Genomic DNA, 19,271 nt, shown 5'->3' on the forward strand with positions numbered 1-19,271 from the left:
GTGTTAAAGTTATGGGCCATTTTATACAGAGAAATTAGCAAAGTAGGCCATGTAATTTAAGGTTACCTAACATAACCCCTGTTCTATGATATTATAAGCCTCGTTAGTGGTGTGGGGACTGTGCTTTGGCAAAGTGGGTGGGGTTATATCCTTCCTGTTTGGCCCTGTCCGGGGGTGTCCTCGGATGGGTCCACAGTGTCTCCTGACCCCTCCTGTCTCAGCCTCCAGTATTTATGCTGCAGTAGTTTATTTGTCGGGGGGCTAGGGTCAGTTTGTTATATCTGGAGTACTTCTACTGTCCTATTCGGTGTCCTGTGTGAATCTAAGTGTGCGTTCTCTAATTCTCTCCTTCTCTCTTTCTTTCTCTCTCTCGGAGGACCTGAGCCCTAGGACCATGCCCCAGGATTACCTGACATGATGACTCCTTGCTGTCCCCAGTCCACCTGGCCGTGCTGCTGCTCCAGTTTCAACTGTTCTGCCTTCTTATTATTCGAACATGCTGGTCATTTATGAACATTTGAACATCTTGGCCATGTTCTGTTATAATCTCCACCCGGCACAGCCAGAAGAGGACTGGCCACCGCACATAGCCTGGTTCCTCTCTAGGTTTCTTCCTAGGTTTTGGCCTTTCTAGGGAGTTTTTCCTAGCCACCGTGCTTCTACACCTGCATTGCTTGCTGTTTGGGGTTTTAGGCTGGGTTTCTGTACAGCACTTTGCGATATCAGCTGATGTACGAAGGGCTATATAAATAAATTTGATTTGAATTTGATTTGGTTAGGGGCGGAGTCTAGGGAGATCCAGTCAAACAACGTCAATCGAGCAACGGCCAATAGCAGACCATGCCACTTCCATATAAGGGACATAGCCGCTCCCGTCTTCCATGTGTGAAAGGTAACCTGGTGAAAATCATAGAATCTATTTTAAGTTCTCTTTCAATGACTCGTTAGTCTTTCACTTTCGGGATAGAGTCAACTACCATAGAGCTCATATATTCTCCGATGCCAAGTCTAGACAGGATCATCCCTCAGAGGTCCCCACTCTACTCAACGTATGTGTAGTGATGTCCAGTCAGTAGAACCTCATGAAGGTTCATCACCACAACATGCATCATTACAGATCTCTTGAACAGAGATGCCTTTATCCTTGCTACTATAGAACCTCATGAAGGTATTTTTTTATTTGTATTTAAACTTTTTTTTGTGTGTTGAGAAGTAGAGGATCACTAGTTTGAGTCCAGTATGGGAACAGGAACAATGGAGGAAACTAAACTGTTAGCAGCACACGGGCGTCAGTTACACATGACATCAATGAAGTTAGTAATTTCAAAATTAAGACATGTTCTGTTAAGGTCTATATGTTGGAGTCCCCCCCCCCAAAAAATAATGCTTTTCATTCAATCAAATTTCATAGCTTTTAGAAAAGGCTTACAGAACTTGTTTTAAAATACATATACCTTGATGAAGACAGCTTGGCTGTCAAAACGTTGGATATTTTTGCATCTGAGCTCCTAGAATGTGATCTGAGCTCCTAGAATGTGATCTGATCTCCTAGAATGTGATCTGAGCTCCTAGAATGTGATCTGAGCTCCTAGAATGTGATCTAAGCTCCTAGAATTGTGATCTAAGCTCCTAGAATGTGATCCGATCTCCTAGAATGTGATCCGATCTCCTAGAATGTGATCCGATCTCCTAGAATGATCTGAGCTCCTAGAATGTGATCTGAGCTCCTAGAATGTGATCCTGTGATCTAAGCTCCTAGAATGTGATCTGAGCTCCTAGAATGTGATCTGAGCTCCTAGAATGTGATCCGATCTCCTAGAATGTGATCTGATCTCCTAGAATGTGATCTGAGCTCCTAGAATGTGATCTGAGCTCCTAGAATGTGATCTGAGCTCCTAGAATGTGATCTGAGCTCCTAGAATGTGATCTGATCTCCTAGAATGTGATCTGAGCTCCTAGAATGTGCGGTTCTCCTTTATTTTCAAGTCTTCTACTCAGCACCTCGACCAAAATAGGTTTGCGTGTCTTTTTCTTCTAGATGAAAATATACATTTGCCATTTTTAACGAGCTGTAGATCAGATCTGTAGATCAGATGTTAATGAAGCAATACAGACCACATTGAAGTGTCTGGAGTTTAGTTCTAGAGTATTGTAAAGATAGGGGGGTTGACTGGGACAGGCAATGTAACATCTATGTTTTTAGGAAAACATGAACCTTACATTGGATCATCTTGAAACTCTCTCTCTAAAGCTACCTTTCATCAAGGTTTTATATGGTCTATTGGTTTCTCTCTTTTCATTGGCAGAATCCTTTTTCAGTGTTATGATATTCATAACATCCATATCCACCAGTCTATCTTCCTGTCAACTAACAGAACTCCACTGGTTGTCCTGGTAACAGATACCAGTGGGCAGATCTATTTCATTTGTTCAAACTAAACTACAGCACTTACTTTGATGAGCTAAATCTGATCCTTTCTTATCTTCTCCTTCTCTCACAGTTCCACTCAGCCCCGTTGTTTTCCTGCAGTCCACCAGCAGCACAGACAACCTCTTCATACCCAGCAGTAAGGTGCCACCGGGAGAGGCACAACAAGGAGACTCCAGGAGGGAGGAAGGGCTAGCGTTGTCCTGGCAACCATAAAGAGGGGACACAGACACATATCATTATGGATGCTGATACCACTGTTGTCATGAAGTGCTTTACAGAAACCCAGCCCAGACCCAGATAGAGCAAGCTGTATGCTAGACCAGACCAAGCTGTATGCTAGACCAGACCAAGCTGTACCATCTGGTGTTCTGATCTGGAGAGACTCTTCCCTGCCTCGTCAGCATCAGGATGTTGTTGAGGCTCCCCAGAGGATCCACCATAGTCATGTCTCTCTCCTGTGTGAACGAGAACATCAAACAGATGGTAAACATATGATCTACTATTACAATCACAGAGTCTTACCAAAGGCATGAATACTTCTAAAAGGGCCTAAAATGGCCACTTTCATCATGATTTTGTAAAATATTGTTTGTGATGCAAATATAAAAGGGTCGTTCCACAAAATGGTTGGCTTTTGCATCCCTTTGATATTTTAAGTAGAAAATATGTGCCAATATTGCATTTTTAAAAGACTTATATTAGATGGGGAACTTTAATGTAGACCACATGGATAATTCAATAAATCTAATTTAAAAGTCCCCAAAATATATGTACCAACTGCAGATTGAACATTTAACAATTTATAGAGTACAAAACTTATTCAAGTGTAGAACTTCAGTAGAATGCCCCTTAAAAACCCCACATTAGTTAAACAACGGCATAGTTCGTGCCCCTGTTTAAGACAGTACTCACTGGTATTAATCTGATATTCTGTATCCTCCTCTTTCACCTTTATTGAGACAGAACCTTTTAGAGAGGAAGAGGATGCTATCTCTTCTTTCACTGGAACAGCCTCCTCTTCTTTCACTATAACAGCCTCCTCTTCTTTCACTACAACAGCCTCCTCTTCTTTCACTACAACAGCCTCCTCTTCTTTCACTGTAACAGCCTCCTCTTCTTTCACTGTAACAGCCTCCTCTTCCACGACAATGTTCAGTCCCAGAGCTTCTTTCTCCGTCCAGCAGACCACCTCTTCTTTAGCAGGGGAGGAGTAGTTCAGTGAGCTCATGGTCAGGGATGTTAGCTAGTTAGCATTAGCGACTAGCCTAGTGCTAACCTCAGTATCAATCTTTAACACGTTTGCAAATTGAACAAGCACATTAGGTTAAAGGTCATCAGTTGATAAGTCAACAGAAATGTGTTTAAAACACTGAGATTAGCTAATGTACACAAACACGGTGTAAAGCGTCAATCTATTATTTTCATGTTGGCTAGCAAGCTACCGAGGTGGTTGAAAGAGTAGCCGTGTTGTTGTTCCTGAAGAAGCGTCCCGTCCAGTCCATTATACGTCACGCATGAAGCATCACCTGAAAGACGCCCATCGCCATCTGCTGGCTGGAGTGGGTAACGCAGTTTGGAAAATAGTTACTACACTTTTGTATTGGAAAGAATGTCATAATAATTTAACAATAAGCTGATATATTTTCTCTTACAAATAATACCGTCCTGTACACAGAGGTAGATCTTAATATGAATATGTGGATGATGAATAAATACATCTATGAATAGGTAGTGTGTTAATAAACATTTTTTACATAAGGTTTAATATAGATGTGACCATACTATTCCCTTAAAGCCACGCTCTATACGATACAAATCGTCCTGTAAACAACAGAACAATGCATCACATGCAAATAGCACTTGATTATCTGTAGTGCTGTACACTGGGTAGACAAAACATTAAGAACACCTGCTCCTTCCATGACATAGACTGACCAGGTGAATCCAGGCTAAAGCTATGATCCCTTATTGATGTCACTAGTTAAATCCACTTCAATCAGTGTAGATGAAGGGGGGAGTTAGGTTAAATAAGGAATTTTAAGCCTTGAGACATGAGACATGGACTGTGCATGTGTGCCATTCAGAGGGTAAATGGGGAAGACAAAATATTTAAGTTACTTTGAACGGGGTATGGTAATAGGTGCCAGGCGCACCAGTTTGTGTCAAGAACTGCAACGCTGCGGTTTTTCAGCTCAAGTTTCCCATGTGTACCAAGAATGGTCCACCACCCAAACAGTGGTGGTCAGTGCCATTTAAGATGAGGGAGGATAATTTTGTTTTTCATGAGTCACCGATTGTATACTATGTATTTTTTATTAGCAAAGTAATAAATGGCAAATGCAACTTTTGTATATACGGGCTCTCTGTAATACCACGCAGGGCAGAACAGAGAACTGACAAGATGTATGTAAACAGTATTCTTATACTGTGATGGACATAGTTCCAACCCGTCTGTTGGCCTATCACAGTAGAGGTTGGGCGTGGTTTAAATTTGCTCAGCCTATTGCAGACGCTCAGGCGGGTCCCCGCCTCTTGGCGCTTCTTGGAGTCCTCCCTCCGTCGATGTATAGATTCTTACTGTTCTGGTATCGCAGCCTAGTTATAACAGTTGCTCAGTTCCTCATTCCTTACTACACCATATTGGATGACTGTCATTCATATATAATATAACAGCAATAGGTTTAGACCACTACATGATACTCACATTTTAATTATTATTTGGTGACGTGATTATCTTTACTATAGTTTTATCGTCATCATTTATCATTGGGAAGCATTGAAGACAATGGGCCAGCATCCTGTGGAAAGCTTTCGACACCTTGTAGAGTCCATGCCCCGACGAATTGAGGCTGTTCTGAGGGGAAAAGGGGAGGGTCCAACTCCATATTAGGAAGGTGTTCCAAATGTTTGGTATAATCAGTGTATATATCTGCCATTTAGCAGACACTTTTATCCAAAGGGATTTGCAGTCATGTGTGCAAACACTTTACATATGGGTGGTCCCAGGAATCAAACCCACTACCCTGGTTTTACAAGCACCATACTCTACCAACCGAGCTACAGGACCACAAGGAATGATCAAGGAATGACGCAGATAAACTGTCTGATCTTCATTCCTACAGCCTTCATCTCCGTCCCTGAAGTCTCTTCACTGTCTGATCTTCATTCCTACAGCCTTCATCTCCGTCCCTGGAGTCTCTTCACTGTCTGATCTTCATTCCTACAGCCTTCATCACCGTCCCTGGAGGTTCTTCGCTGCACATCAGACAAGTTCTGAAGAGTTGCAGAAGCTGTACTTCATCTCCTTGTTAGGAGCAGAGTTTCAGCCTCTCTGAAATTATCAAAGGTAAGACCCAGGTGCAGACAGTGACCCAGGTGCAGACAGTGACCCAGGTGCAGACAATGTCGAAATTACCTTTATTACTCGAAAATGGGCAGGTAAAAGGACAGGTCGAGGGTCAGGCAGAGGTCAGCAATCCAGATAGGTGGGGCAAAGGTGCAGAACGGCAGCCAGGCTCAGGCAGAGGTCAGTAATCCAGATGGGTGGGGGTGGAGACAACCACAAAGACAGAGAACACAGGTATGAATACACAGGGACAATGGGCAACACCTGGAGAGGGGTGGAGACAACCACAAAGACAGGTGAAACAGATCAGGGTGTGACAGCAATACATCAACAGCACAAAGTTAATGTTACTATGTGCAGTAATGTGTAACCAATAAGAAACCTGTCCCTTTCCACTTGTCTATTATCTTTGTTTAGAAATAGTCATTTGTGATGACTTACTGATGCTTCTAGTGTGTCTCCTCAATGAAGAGAGCTGCGTGACCATGTGACACCATCCTTGATGTGGGGAAGAGTGTTGGACAGGCACATCCTGTTACTGTTAAGACACCTGGCCAGCTGAGTGCAGGTGGGCTCTCCTGTCAACATGAGGCTCATACCATGGACAGATTTTTCACCTAGTGTTACGTCTCTTGGAAGAGGGAACGCAACACCCTGCTACAACGCAACTCCCCGTGGAGTGAAAAAGCTATGGGATTGTAGATGTGAGTAAGGATGACAAAGGCAGATCATTTATTGCTTCCTTCACACGGTCATTTTGGGGAAAAGGGGCTGAACTGAATCAAAGAAAGTAAATGTCAAAGCCCCTCTCCTACCTTACCTGCCTACCCACTACTTACCTAACTTAGCACCACCTGGTGCGCTAACCAAAATACAGGGGGGGGTGGTCCACCCAGGTCTTACCTAGTGTGCATAGACAGTAAATACTACGGGTTATGTATGCTCATAGGCCTCTTGCCTAAGCACTCCTTAGGTGCCTTCCCCTTCCCCCCTGGGAACAAATTAAACAGAATAATACAAACGTAAGTAAACAATTTCAAGAATCAAAAACACTGTGCCCTATTGGTACACATATACTTTAGATCAGCAGCTACAAAATACTTAACAAAAACCTCTGAGCAACAACCAACACAAGACATATCAATGAGCAACAACCAACACAAGACATATCAATCAGCAACAACCAACACAAGACATATCAATCAGCAACAACCAACACAAGACATATCAATCAGCTCTCTCCAAACAAAGGAACACTTGCTTTTCTAGCTTCAGAAGGAATCGGTAATTGTAGACAGCTGTTTCTGACGCCAATCATCAATGGGGCCGACCAATCAGCTGCTTAGAAGAATCCAGGAAGCCATTTCCTGAAATACAAACCCATAACACACAGAAACTGGGGAATGTAACACCAAGTCGTCTCTGGGATTCAAACCAGAGACCTTTCAGTTACTGGCCCTGCAGCAGGAGTCCCATGTTGACAGGAGAGCCCACCTTTATTTCTCCCTCATTATGAACATTCATATTGGTCAACAGTCCTACTGTGTGTATTGAACATTCATATTGGTCAACAGTCAACCTATTGTGTGTATTGAACATTCATATTGGACAGCCTTACCTATAGAGTAGCACCACCATCCATCAGCCCGTTCTCTTCTTGATGTCAAAGCTGCAGTGTATTGTTGCTATAGGAGTTTATGATTAACAATCCTATTTATTTCAAGCCCCACTAAGATGTCACCATACTATTCATTTAAAGCCCCTCTGTCAGATATAAACCATCCGAGTGGGAAACCAATTGACATGGAAACAATGGAGCAAATGTATCACTATCAGAGGGGTCTATTATGACATCAGAGAGAACTACTCAGACATTCCAAATATCACTTGATTATCAGAGGGGTGTATTATGACATCATATAGAACTACTCAGACATTCCAAATATCACTTGATTATCAGAGGGGTGAATTATGACATCATATAGAACTACTCAGACATTCCAAATCAGGCTTCATCCATATCATGAAGGTGGATATTGATCCAACCATTTCAAAAGTAATGATGGAAACAGGATATGCCTGTACACTTTTCTAAATGCCTCCAGAAGATTTGTTGGTTTGTTTAACATGGTGGGTCTTTTTGTGTCAGTAAAAATGAATAAGTGAGAAATGGCAGTGGAAACTCCTTTATGCGCAAATATTTATATAATAACCATCATATCAAAGTTAACTTGGAGTCACGTGATGAAATGTTCATTGGTCCTCCCACTGTGACTTGGGAAACCATGCAGTTTATTAGGTTACAGATGAAATAAATTATGAACTTCACGGGTGGTGAAAGTGGAGGTGATGAGCTTGATGCTCCTTTCCAATACATTTTGATGGTCTTATTCTGGTGACGTGATGATCGATGCTTGGCTGCCATTTGACAAATAAAATAATATCTCTCTTATCCATAATAATCTCATCATGTAGGTAGCCTACCAACACTGTATCTGTGAGCTGCTGGCTACATGCCAAGAGCACGTTTGTTATATAACTCAATGGTTTTTCAAAACCATCAGTAGAGTTGAAAATGCGATGGAAACCCATTTAACTTGCATTTTTCATTCAGAACATGGGAATTCAACAGGAAAACATTTTTTTCCGTGCACTACGTCATCACGCAAATACTTTTATCCGCAATAAATCTGTTTGATGCAAACATTTCCGGTGAATGCGTATATTGTTTAATGCATAGGTGAATTTAACAACAGACGTTATTTTGTTGTGCACTACGTCATCACGCTCAGCATTTTATCCACAATAAGTCTGATGGAAACATGCATATATTGTTTGAAGCAGATTGGAGAATATTCACATGAAAATCTGTTGCAAATTGCGTGGAAACTTAGCAACTAAGGTGGATATTGATACAACACCTGCCGTATATTCAAACCAGCTCACTGGGCAAAGAAGTCAATTGAACGTCTAGTTTCTATTTACATTTCTTTGAGTCCTCAACTAAAGTGAATTCAACATGAAATCTACACAAAATGTCACCTGTCATTGGATTTGGGTTGCAAGTTGGGTGAAAAATAAATATAAATACCTGATGTTGATGTCTTTTCACAAATCCAATCAGTTTTCCACATTGATCAAACATCACATGGAATTATTTTGTTGAAATGTGGAAACAAAGTTAATTCAACCAGTGGGAGGCTTGTAAATGACCCCAGGAAAGTAAAACAAAGAACTCTTCATTGAGACAATGATAAACAGCAATCTGTGGGAGAGTTGTGGTGGATATTATAAAATAAGGATCTGCTGGGGTCCAAGTCAAACCAAGATTCTTTATTTAATCCGTGGGCGAGTCAGTGTACATTTTCATGTCATTAAATCATCAGTGGGCAAACGATGCAAATGTGAACAATGGAGCAAATGCATCACATCCAAATATCACTTGATTATCTGTAGTGCTGGAGGAATGACACACCCAGATAAACACACACATGGAGTTTAAAAAAGGACCATTGGACACATGGAATCTGATTTACTCTGTATTCAAACTGACATACTCCATATTCAATTAATATTTTCTAACAAAGACATACAAATATATTTTAGAGTATATTTTTTACAATTGAATTTCATTTTATATGGTATAAACAAGTAAACACATTCTCAGTCAACAATAGAAGACAATGGGAGCACTGTGTATGTTCTCTGATGAACTTAAAGGTGATGTGAAATATCAGTTTACACACTAGGAGAAGATATTTTTCTGTGGATTCTCACATGCCTTTTAAGTGACATTTGTAAGGTGTGTATTCGCTCATGAGCTTTCAGCTTTCCTAACTCCGTAAAACTCTTTCCACACTGAGCACGATGGTATGGCTTCTCCCCTGTGTGTATTTCGCTCATGATATTTCATGTTTCCTAACTGGTTAAAACTCTTTCCACAATGGGTGCAATGGTATGGCTTCTCCCCTGTGTGAATTCGCTCATGAGATTGTAGGTTTCCTAACAAGCTAAAACTCTTTCCACACTGTGCGCAATGGAAAGGCTTCTCACCTGTGTGTATTCTGTCATGTCTTTTCAGGTTTCCTAAATGGTTAAAACTCGTTCCACACAAGGCGCAATGGAAAGGCTTTGCTTTGGTGTGTGTCCTCTCATGTCTTTTCAGGCTTCCTAACTTGGTAAACTTAGTTCCACACTGAGAGCAGTGGTAAGGCTTATCCCCTGTGTGTATTTGTTCATGAGATTTCATGTTATCTAACTTGTTAAAACTCTTTCCACACTGTTCGCAATGGTATGGCTTCTCCCCTGTGTGTATTCGCCTATGAGCAATTAGGCTTCCTAAGCGGTTAAAACTCTTTCCACAATGTGAGCAGTGGTAAGGCTTCTCCCCGGTGTGTATTCGGCTGTGAGCTTTCAGGCTTCCTAACTGGCTAAAACTCTTTCCACAATGGGAGCAATGGTAAGGCTTCTCCCCTGTGTGTATTCGCTCATGAGCTTTCAGGCTTCCTAACTTGATAAAACTCTTTCCACACTGAGAGCAGAGGTGTCGTCTTGCTGGTTTGGACGTCTCTGGTTCCTCCGAGTTTGGTTTTCCTCCTGCCAAAGACATTGTTTATTTAAAGAGAGACCAGAATGAAATCTCCACATGATAAAACTGCCTTGCTATGAGGTTTAATCCAAATCAGATCCCTCAATAACCTGAGGCCAGTTTTCAAACATTTCATAATTTAAAACAATCTTTGTGTGATTTTAAAACAAATCATGTTGAAGAGCTTCCTGGTAATATAGTTACATTACTCATTCAGTTTTAGTAGTCATAACACAAAACACAGTTCTATCACACTCAAGACACAGACATAGCCGGATTCCTATCAAGCAGGTGGTTCTAAATATATAACTTTCATAGCTGTATGATACAGAATGTGACCTACACACTTCCTTAAACCTAAAATAAGTAAAGAAGTCATTTTGTGTGGAAGTCAAACACTTGTTTTTTACATTGGAGACAGACACAAAGCACCTCAGTAACATCTCCCTGTTGTCTCAAGGGTTTGACACGCTGTTCACAAATGTTTAACATTTTGAATAATCACTAATGTCATGATATTTTGGGTAAAAATAATGAAATATTTGATGTATATAAAAGAAAAATATTAATATTTTTTACCCCCCTTTTCTCCCCAATTGTTGTCAATTGGTGGTTACAGTCTTGTCTCATCGCTGCAACTCCCGTACGGATTCGGGAGAGGCGAACGTCAAGAGCCAACCCGGAAGCCAGCCGCACCAAGGTGTCGGAGGAAACACTGTACACCTGGCAACCGTGTCAGCGCGCATGCGTCCGGCCCACCACAGGAGTCACTATAGCGCGATGGGACAAGGACCGACCGGCCAAAACCTCCCCCAGCCCGGATGACGCTGGGACAATTGTGCGTCGCCTCATGGCTCTCCCGGTCGTGGCCGGCTACGACACAGCTGGGTATTGAACCAGAATCGGTAGTAACACAGCTAGCACTGCGATGCAGTGCCTTAGAACGCTGCGCCACTCGGGAGGCTGCATTTATATTTCTGTTCAGTCAAAAGTTTGGACACACCTACTCATTCAAGGGTTTTTCTTTATTTTTGCTATTTTCCACATTGTAGAATAATAGTGAAGAATCCAAAAATCCAAATATATTATATATTTGAGCTTCTTCAATGTAGCCCCCCTTTGCCTTGATGACAGCTTTGTACGCTCTTGGCATTCTGTCAACCAGCTTCACCTGAAATGCTTTTTTCAACAGTCCTGAAGGAGTTCCAACATATTCTGAGCACTTATTGGTTGCTTTCTTTGGTTGCTTTCTTCTTTCTATCTCAAATGGGTTGAGGTCGAGTGATTGTGGAGGCCAGGTCATCTGATGCAGCATTCAATTACTCTCCTTGGTCAAATAGCTCTTACACAGCCTGGAGGTGTGTTTTGGGTCATTGTCCTGTTGAAAAACAAATGATAGTCCCACTAAGCCCAAACCAGATGGGATGGCGTCTCGCTGCAGAATGCTGTGGTAGCCAACCTGGTAAAGTGTGCCTTGAATTCTAAATAAATCACTGACAGTGTCACCAGCAAAGCACCCTCACACCATCACACCTCCTCCTCCACGATTCACGGTGGGAACCACACATGCGGAGATCCTCTAATTCACCTATTCTGCGTCTCACAAAGACACGGGGATCGGAACCAAAAATGTCACATTTGGATTCATCAGACCAAAAGGACTGATTTCCACCAGTCTAATGTCCATTGCTCGTGTTTCTTGGCCCAAGCAAGTCTCTTCTTATTATTATTGGTGTCCTTTAGTAGTGGTTTCTTTACAGCAATTCACGCAAGTCTCCTCTGAACAGTTGATGTTGAGATGTGTCTGTGAAGCATTTATTTGGGCTGCAATTTCTGAGGCTGGTAACTCTAATGAACGTATCCTCTGCAGCAGAGGTAACTCTGGGTCTTCCTTTCCCGTGGCGGTCCTCATGAGAGATAGTTAACTCTAATGAACGTATCCTCTGCAGCAGAGGTAACTCTGGGTCTTCCTTTCCCGTGGCGGTCCTCATGAGAGATAGTTAACTCTAATGAACGTATCCTCTGCAGCAGAGGTAACTCTGGGTCTTCCTTTCCCGTGGCGGTTCTCATGAGAGCCAGTTTCATCACAGCTCTTGATGGTTTTGGCGACGGCACTTGAAGAAACTAAAAGTTCTTAACATTTTCCGAATTGACTGACCTTCGTGTCTTAAAGTAATGATGGACTGTCATTTCTCTTTGCTTATTTGAGCTGTTCTCTCCATTATATGTACTTGGTCTTTTACCACATAGGGCTATCTTCAGTATACCAACTTATATCAACTTTTAACAGGGCACATATGTTAATTGAAAGGCATTCCAGGTGACTTCCCCATGAAGCTGGTTGAGAGAATGCCAAGACTGTGCAAGGCAAAGGGTGGCTACTTTGAATAATTTGTTTAACACTTTTTTGGCTACTATATGATTCCATGTGTGATATCCATGTATCATAGTTTTGATGTCTTCACCATTATTCTACAATGTAGAAAATAGTAAAAATAAAGAAAAACCTTGAATGAGTAGTTGTGTGTCCTAACTTTTGACTGGTAGTGTATATGGTCGATTCTGTGGGAAAGTCAACCTGAACATGTGTAACGGAGGTGAAAACGTGCCGTAAACTCACTCCACAGCTACCTTGAAACGTCACAGATGGAGCAAGTACCAACTGGTACCTTTTCTATAGCTCCATCGGTTCATTGTCAAGGAGAGTGGTCACATGTGATGAGAAGCAGAGGATCACTAGTTTGAGCCCAGTATGGGGACAGTGGAAGAAACTAAACTGGTAGCAGCACACTGGCGTCGGTTACATATTAAATCAATAAAGTGAGTCATTTCCAAATGAAACCATGTTCTTTAAGGTCTATATGTTGGAGTTCAGGCTTTATTTGACCTGTTAGAGTAGGAAATTAAATTAATTTCGTCCATTACAGAGATGGAGGCCAAGTCTCACAAGAAAAGCTTTTCATTCAATCATATTGCATAGCTTTTAGAAAAGGCTTACGGAGCTTGTTTTATTTAATATATTTGAGTCATTTTTAACAAGTTCTGTAGATCAGATGTTAATGAAGCAATACAGACCACATTGAAGTGTCTGGAGTTTGTTTGCCTGTTCTACAGTCTTGTAAAGAACGGGGGGGTTGACTGGGACAGGCAATGTAACATCCATAATGTTTTAAGGAAAAGTTTTTGTAAAACAAGCAGCTTACAATGGATCATCTTGAAACTTTCTCTCCAAAGTCAACTTTCATCAAGGTTTTATATGGTTTATTGGTTCCTCTCTTTTCATTGGCAGAATCCTTTTTCAGTGTTATGATATTCATAACATCCATATCCACCAGTCTATCTTCCTGTCAACTAACAGAACTCTGCAGTTTGTCCTGGTAACAGATACCAGTGGGCAGATCTATTGTATTTGTTCAAACTAAACTACAGCACTTACTTTGGTGAGTCAAATCTGATCCTTTCTTCTCTTCTCCTCCTCTCACAGTTCCACTCAGCCCGTTGTTTTCCTGCAGTCCACCAGCAGCACAGACAACCTCTTCATACCCAGCAGTAAGGTGCTACCGGGAGAGGAACGACACGGGGACTCCGGGAGGGAGGAAGGGCTAGCGTTGTCCTGGTAACCATAAAGAGGGGACATAGAGATATATCATTATGGATGCTGATGTCACTGTTGTCATAAAATGCTTTACAGAAACCCAGCCCAGACCCCGATAGAGCAAGCTGTATGCTAGACCAGACCAAACTGTACCATCTGGTGTTCTGATCTGGAGAGACTCTTCTCTGCCTCGTCAGCATCAGGATGTTGCTGAGGCTCCCCAGAGGATCCACAATTGTCATGTCTCTCTCCTGTGTGAATGACAACATCAAACAGATGGTAAACTTATGACCATCTATTGCAATCATAGACATTCAGATCTAAAATAGACTCTAAAATGTAAAAGAGTCGTCCCACGAAATGGGTGACTTTTATGTTTTTTTTTAAATATTTTAAGTAGAAATTACACACCAATATTGAATTTTAAAAGCCTGTTGGCAGCAGGTAGCCTAGTGGCAAGATTAACGGGTTGCAAGATCGAATCCCCGAACAAGGTAAAAAAATCTGTCATTTTGCCCCTGAACAAGGCAATTAACCCACTGTTTCTAGGACGTCATTGAAAATAAGAATTAGTTCTTAACTGACTTGCCTAGTTAAATAAAGGTCAAATAAAATAAAAGATGAGGGAACTTTAATGTCGACCACATGGAGAATTCAATACATCTAATTTAAAAGACCCAATAATATATGAACCAATGGCAGATTGACCCTTTAACAATTTATACAGTACTGAACAACATATTCAAGTGTAGAACTTCAGTAGAATGCCCCTTTAAAACCCCACATTAGTTCAATAACTGCATAGTTTGTGCCCCTGTTTAAGACAGTACTCACTGGTGTTAATCTGATATTCTGTCTCCTCCTCTTTCACTCCCAAAACGTCTTCCTCCTTCACGTTTATTAAGATAGCATCCTCTTCCTCTCTAAAAGGTTCTTTCTCTTCTTTCACTATAACAGCCTCCTCTTCCTCCTTTTTCATTCTGAAAGATTCTTTCTCCTCTTCTTTACCAGGGGAGGAGTAGTTCAGTGAGCTCATGGTCAGGGATGTTATCTAGCTAGGTAGCATTAGCGACTAGCCTAGTGCTAACCTCAGTAACGTTATATTCAACACGTTTGCAAAATGAATAAGCAAATTAGGTTAAAGTTAACCAGTTGATACGTCACCAGAAAAGTGTTTAAAACACTGACGTACAACGCTAATGTACAATAACATGGTCTAAAGCGTGAATCGTTCAGTTTTATGTTGTCTAGCAAGCTACCGAGGTGGTTGAAAGAGTAGCCGTGTTGTTCCTGAAGAAGCGTCCCGTCCAGTCCATTATACGTCACGCAAGAAGCATCACCTGAAAGACGCTCATCGCCATCTGCTGGCTGGAGTGGGTAACGCAGTTTGGAAACAATAGTTACTACACTTTTGTATTGGAAAGAACGTTATAATAATTAAACAATAAGATGATATATTTTCTCTTACGTCTTACAAATAATACGTTCCTGTACACAGACGTAGACGCTTAATATGAATATGTGGATGACTAATAAATATGTCTATGAATAGGTAGTGTGTTAATATACATTTGCTCTGTTCATTTTCACATTTGTTTTTATCTAGATGTGACCATACTATTCCCTTAAAGCCACGCTCTATAAGATACAAATCGTCCTGTAAACAACAGAACAAATGCATCACATGCAAATAGCACTTGATTATCTGTAGTGCTTTACACTGGGTAGACAAAACATTAAGAACAACTGCTCCTTCCATGACTTAGACTGACTAGATGAAAATCCAGGCTAAAGCTATGATCCCTTGATGATGTCACTAGTTAAATCCAGTTCAATCAGTGTAGATGAAGGGGAGGAGACAGGTTAAATAAGGATTTTTACACCTCGAGACAATTGAGGCATAGATTATGTGTGTGTGCCACTCAGAGGGTGAATGGGGAAGACAACATATTTAAGTGTCTTTGAACAGGGGATGGTAGTAGGTGCCAGGCGCACCGGTTTGTGTCAAGAACTGCAACGCTGCTGGGTTTTCAGCTCAACAGTTTCCCATGTGTACCAAGAATGGTCCACCACCCAAACAGTGGCGGTCAGTGCCGTTTAAGATGAGGGAACCATTTTGTTTTTCATGGGCCTTATTTTTACTACAGTATGTTGGATGACTGTCATTCATATTCCATTCACCCAGTTCAATGTAACAGCGATAGGTTTAGACCACTACATGATTCTCAGATGTTCCCTATCATGAGGTAGCTACAACCTAGCCAATGAATGAAAGTTTAAAACATACAGTATATCACAAAAGTTTTTAAAATTTTTGTAAAATATTAGGGGTGTACTCACTTTTGTTGCCAGCGGTTTAGACATTAATGGCTGTGTGTTGAGTTATTTTGAGGGGACAGCAAATGTACACTGTTATACAAGCTGTACACTCATTACTTTACATTTTAGCCAAGTGTCCTTTCTTCAGTGTTGTCACATGAAAAGATATACTCAAATATTTACAAAAATGTGAGGGGTGTTCTCACTTTTGTGATATACTGTATATGCACACAGGTCGAGAGAAACATGTCCATTCCGCCTTGCACACTCTTTCTTGCATCTTGCTGAAATATAGGGTGTAACCATTAGTCAAACAGTTTCAAACAAGAGATTCTATTGGACAAATTCAGGTATGTTCATTCCGGTTTTGTTTCGTTTAAGTAACGTTTGTCAACAGAATCGTCGGAATGAATACACCCCTGATCACGTGTAAACACAGTTCACTTTCATTACAGCCACGTTATATTCCTTCTCTCCTCCTCTCACCTTCTCCCTTTGCTTCTGTACTTCAATGCACGACACATCAGCTGTATGAGACCAGGCAAAAAAAACTTTCCAAGCCAAACCATTTCATAACTGAAACACACAGCCTACATCGTTGTCATCATATTAGCTAAAGTAACATCATAGTCAACAGAGCTAATAGAACTAACGGGTTAGTAAACCTGCTACAATCATGCAGTAACGTTACAGTGTACAGTCAGTAAGCAGTTTAGCATTTACATTGGCGGGCCCCGTGGCAATAAATTAGTAAAACCAAAGGCTTACCTTGACTTCTCTGATCCTTTCATTGGTTGGACAACATGTCAGTTCATGCTGCAAGAGCTCTGATAGGTTGGAGGACATCCTCCGGAAGTTGTCATAATTACTGTGTAAGTCTATGGAAGCCTTGAGAACCATAAACCTCCTAGGTTTTGTATTGTAGTCAATGTACCCAGAAGAGGACGCAAAATAGTATGTTTTAATCAATTATTTTGTGACGTGATTATATTTAGTATAGTTTTATCTAAAAAGGATAACTTTTGAAATGTATTATAATTTTTATTTTTCTGAAAATCACTGAGGTTGGTGCTCCCCTTCCTCCTCTGAGGAGCCTCCACTGCACCCAAAGGACATCCAGCCAACTTGACACAATTGTGGGAAGAATTACAGACAACATGGGCCAGCATCCCTGTGGAAAGCTTTCGACACCTTGTAGAGCCCCGACGAACTGAGGCTGTTCTGAGGGAGAAAGGGGAGGATCCAACTCCATATTAGGAAGGTGTTCCAAATGTTTGGTAGAATCAGTGTACATTGAAAATAAAAGAGAGCCGCACACTCTAAGAGCTCAGATGCAAAAATGTAATACCAACGTTTCGACAGCCAAGCTGTCTTCATCAGGGTATAATCACAAACACTGCGGGATGACTCGTTTATATAGTGTCAAAAGACACAGGTGTCTGTAATCATGGCCAAGAGTGGCCTAATATCATTGGTTAATAATCAAATATTAAAATGTCATACAAAGAACAGCATACAAACAACAAATGGATATAGCATACGATCATAGATTAATTTAACTACACAAGTTTACAAACAATTACAATGGCAAAGTCACAATAGTCACAAGAATGGCTTCAGATCAAAGTCTACGTTGAGACCGAAGGGCGCAAGTGTCTTTAAATTAAAGATCCAGGCAGCCTCTCATTTTAACAATAAATGATCAAGGCCACCCCCTCTCCTAGGGAGGGTGACATGTTCGATGCCAATATAACGCAGAGACGAAATCGAGTGGCCTGCCTCCAAGAAGTGGGCCGCAACTGGATAAGTAACGTTTTTACACCTAATGGTGCTACGATGCTCTGAGATACGTACTTTTAATTCGCGCTTTGTTTTACCTACATAATTTTTACCACAAGGACAAGTTATAAGATAAATAACTGCCTTAGTGGAGCAGCTAATAACACCTTTTATTGGGATCGATTCCCTGTTTGTGGGTGTTTGAAGGATCTACATTTACAAGTGCCATTGCATTGAGCACAGCCATTACATTTGTAATTTCCATCCAGTAGGGGCGCAAATAGACGTTGTTCAGGAATATCTTGGGGTGGTAAATCAGAGTTTACCAATTGATCTCTGAGATTTCTGCCCCGCGAGAATACGACCAAGGGAAGGTCCGAAAACACATTACCGAGACTATCATCGGATTTTAGGATGTGCCAATGTTTGAACAATTCCCTTAATTTGTTCAGAGCACTTTGAATAGCGGGTAGTTAGAACGCAAGAATGCGTCTTTTTGCGAGACTGACCTTGAAAAAGGTCATGTCTCGTTTTGTTTTGAATTTTCTCAATGGCAATATTAATCTGATCATTCTTGTAGCCCGTCTCCTTGAACTTTCTTTGCATCTCAGCCATATTTCTGTCGAAATCGGATTGTTTTTTGCAAATTCTTTTGATTGGACAGAATTGGCTGTAGGGCAAACTATTTTTCAAGGGAAGTGTAGTGACAGCTATCAGCCCTCAACAAACTGTTACGATCAGTAGGCTTCCTGTAAAGATCAGTGTATAAAACATTATCTTCACACAAGATCAGAAGATCAAGAAAACTGATTTGATGTGTATCAGATTGCATAATAAATCTCAGATGCTCAGAACAGGAGTTAAGAAAAGCATGGAAGGCCTGGAGCTGTTTGGCATCACCCCTCTATAGAACAAAAATATCATTAATATACCGTTTCCACATAATGATGTGAGGCAAGAAAAACTTTTTGAGAGGAATCAGTGTACATATCTGCCATTCAGCAGACACTTTTATCCAAAGGGATTTGCAGTCATGTGTGCAAACACTTTACATATGGGTGGTCCCAGGAATCAAACCCACTACCCTGGTTTAAGAAGCACCATACTCTACAAACTGAGCTACAGGACCACAAGGAATGATCAAGGAATGACGCAGATAAAACACACACACACACACACACACACACACACACACACACACACACACACACAC

At 41.2% G+C, this 19,271-nt stretch overlaps 2 protein-coding genes across 2 annotated transcripts in view; both read right to left on the reverse strand.

Moving 5' to 3' along the window:
* Nucleotides 1–3,987, reverse strand: part of LOC112242358 (zinc finger protein 658B-like) — a 36,330-nt gene extending 32,343 nt beyond the window's left edge. The window contains exons 1-3 of the mRNA XM_042315232.1: nt 3,344–3,987; nt 2,789–2,886; nt 2,454–2,631 (exon numbers count right to left, since the gene is read on the reverse strand). Of these exons, the coding sequence (XP_042171166.1) occupies nt 2,454–2,631; nt 2,789–2,886; nt 3,344–3,659 (592 nt within the window). The 5' untranslated portion in view covers nt 3,660–3,987. The remainder of the gene's footprint in view (nt 1–2,453; nt 2,632–2,788; nt 2,887–3,343) is intronic.
* Nucleotides 3,988–9,095: 5,108 nt separating this feature from the next.
* LOC112242357 (zinc finger protein 239-like) lies at nt 9,096–10,386 on the reverse strand. The gene has a single exon (XM_024410293.2). It carries the CDS (start codon nt 10,384–10,386, stop codon nt 9,592–9,594), a length of 795 nt encoding a protein of 264 aa, XP_024266061.2. The 3' UTR covers nt 9,096–9,591.
* Nucleotides 10,387–19,271: the final 8,885 nt, after the last annotated feature.

This window comes from Oncorhynchus tshawytscha, unplaced genomic scaffold, assembly GCF_018296145.1.
Source record: "Oncorhynchus tshawytscha isolate Ot180627B unplaced genomic scaffold, Otsh_v2.0 Un_contig_2917_pilon_pilon, whole genome shotgun sequence".
In the NCBI taxonomy this organism is placed as follows: domain Eukaryota; kingdom Metazoa; phylum Chordata; class Actinopteri; order Salmoniformes; family Salmonidae; genus Oncorhynchus; species Oncorhynchus tshawytscha.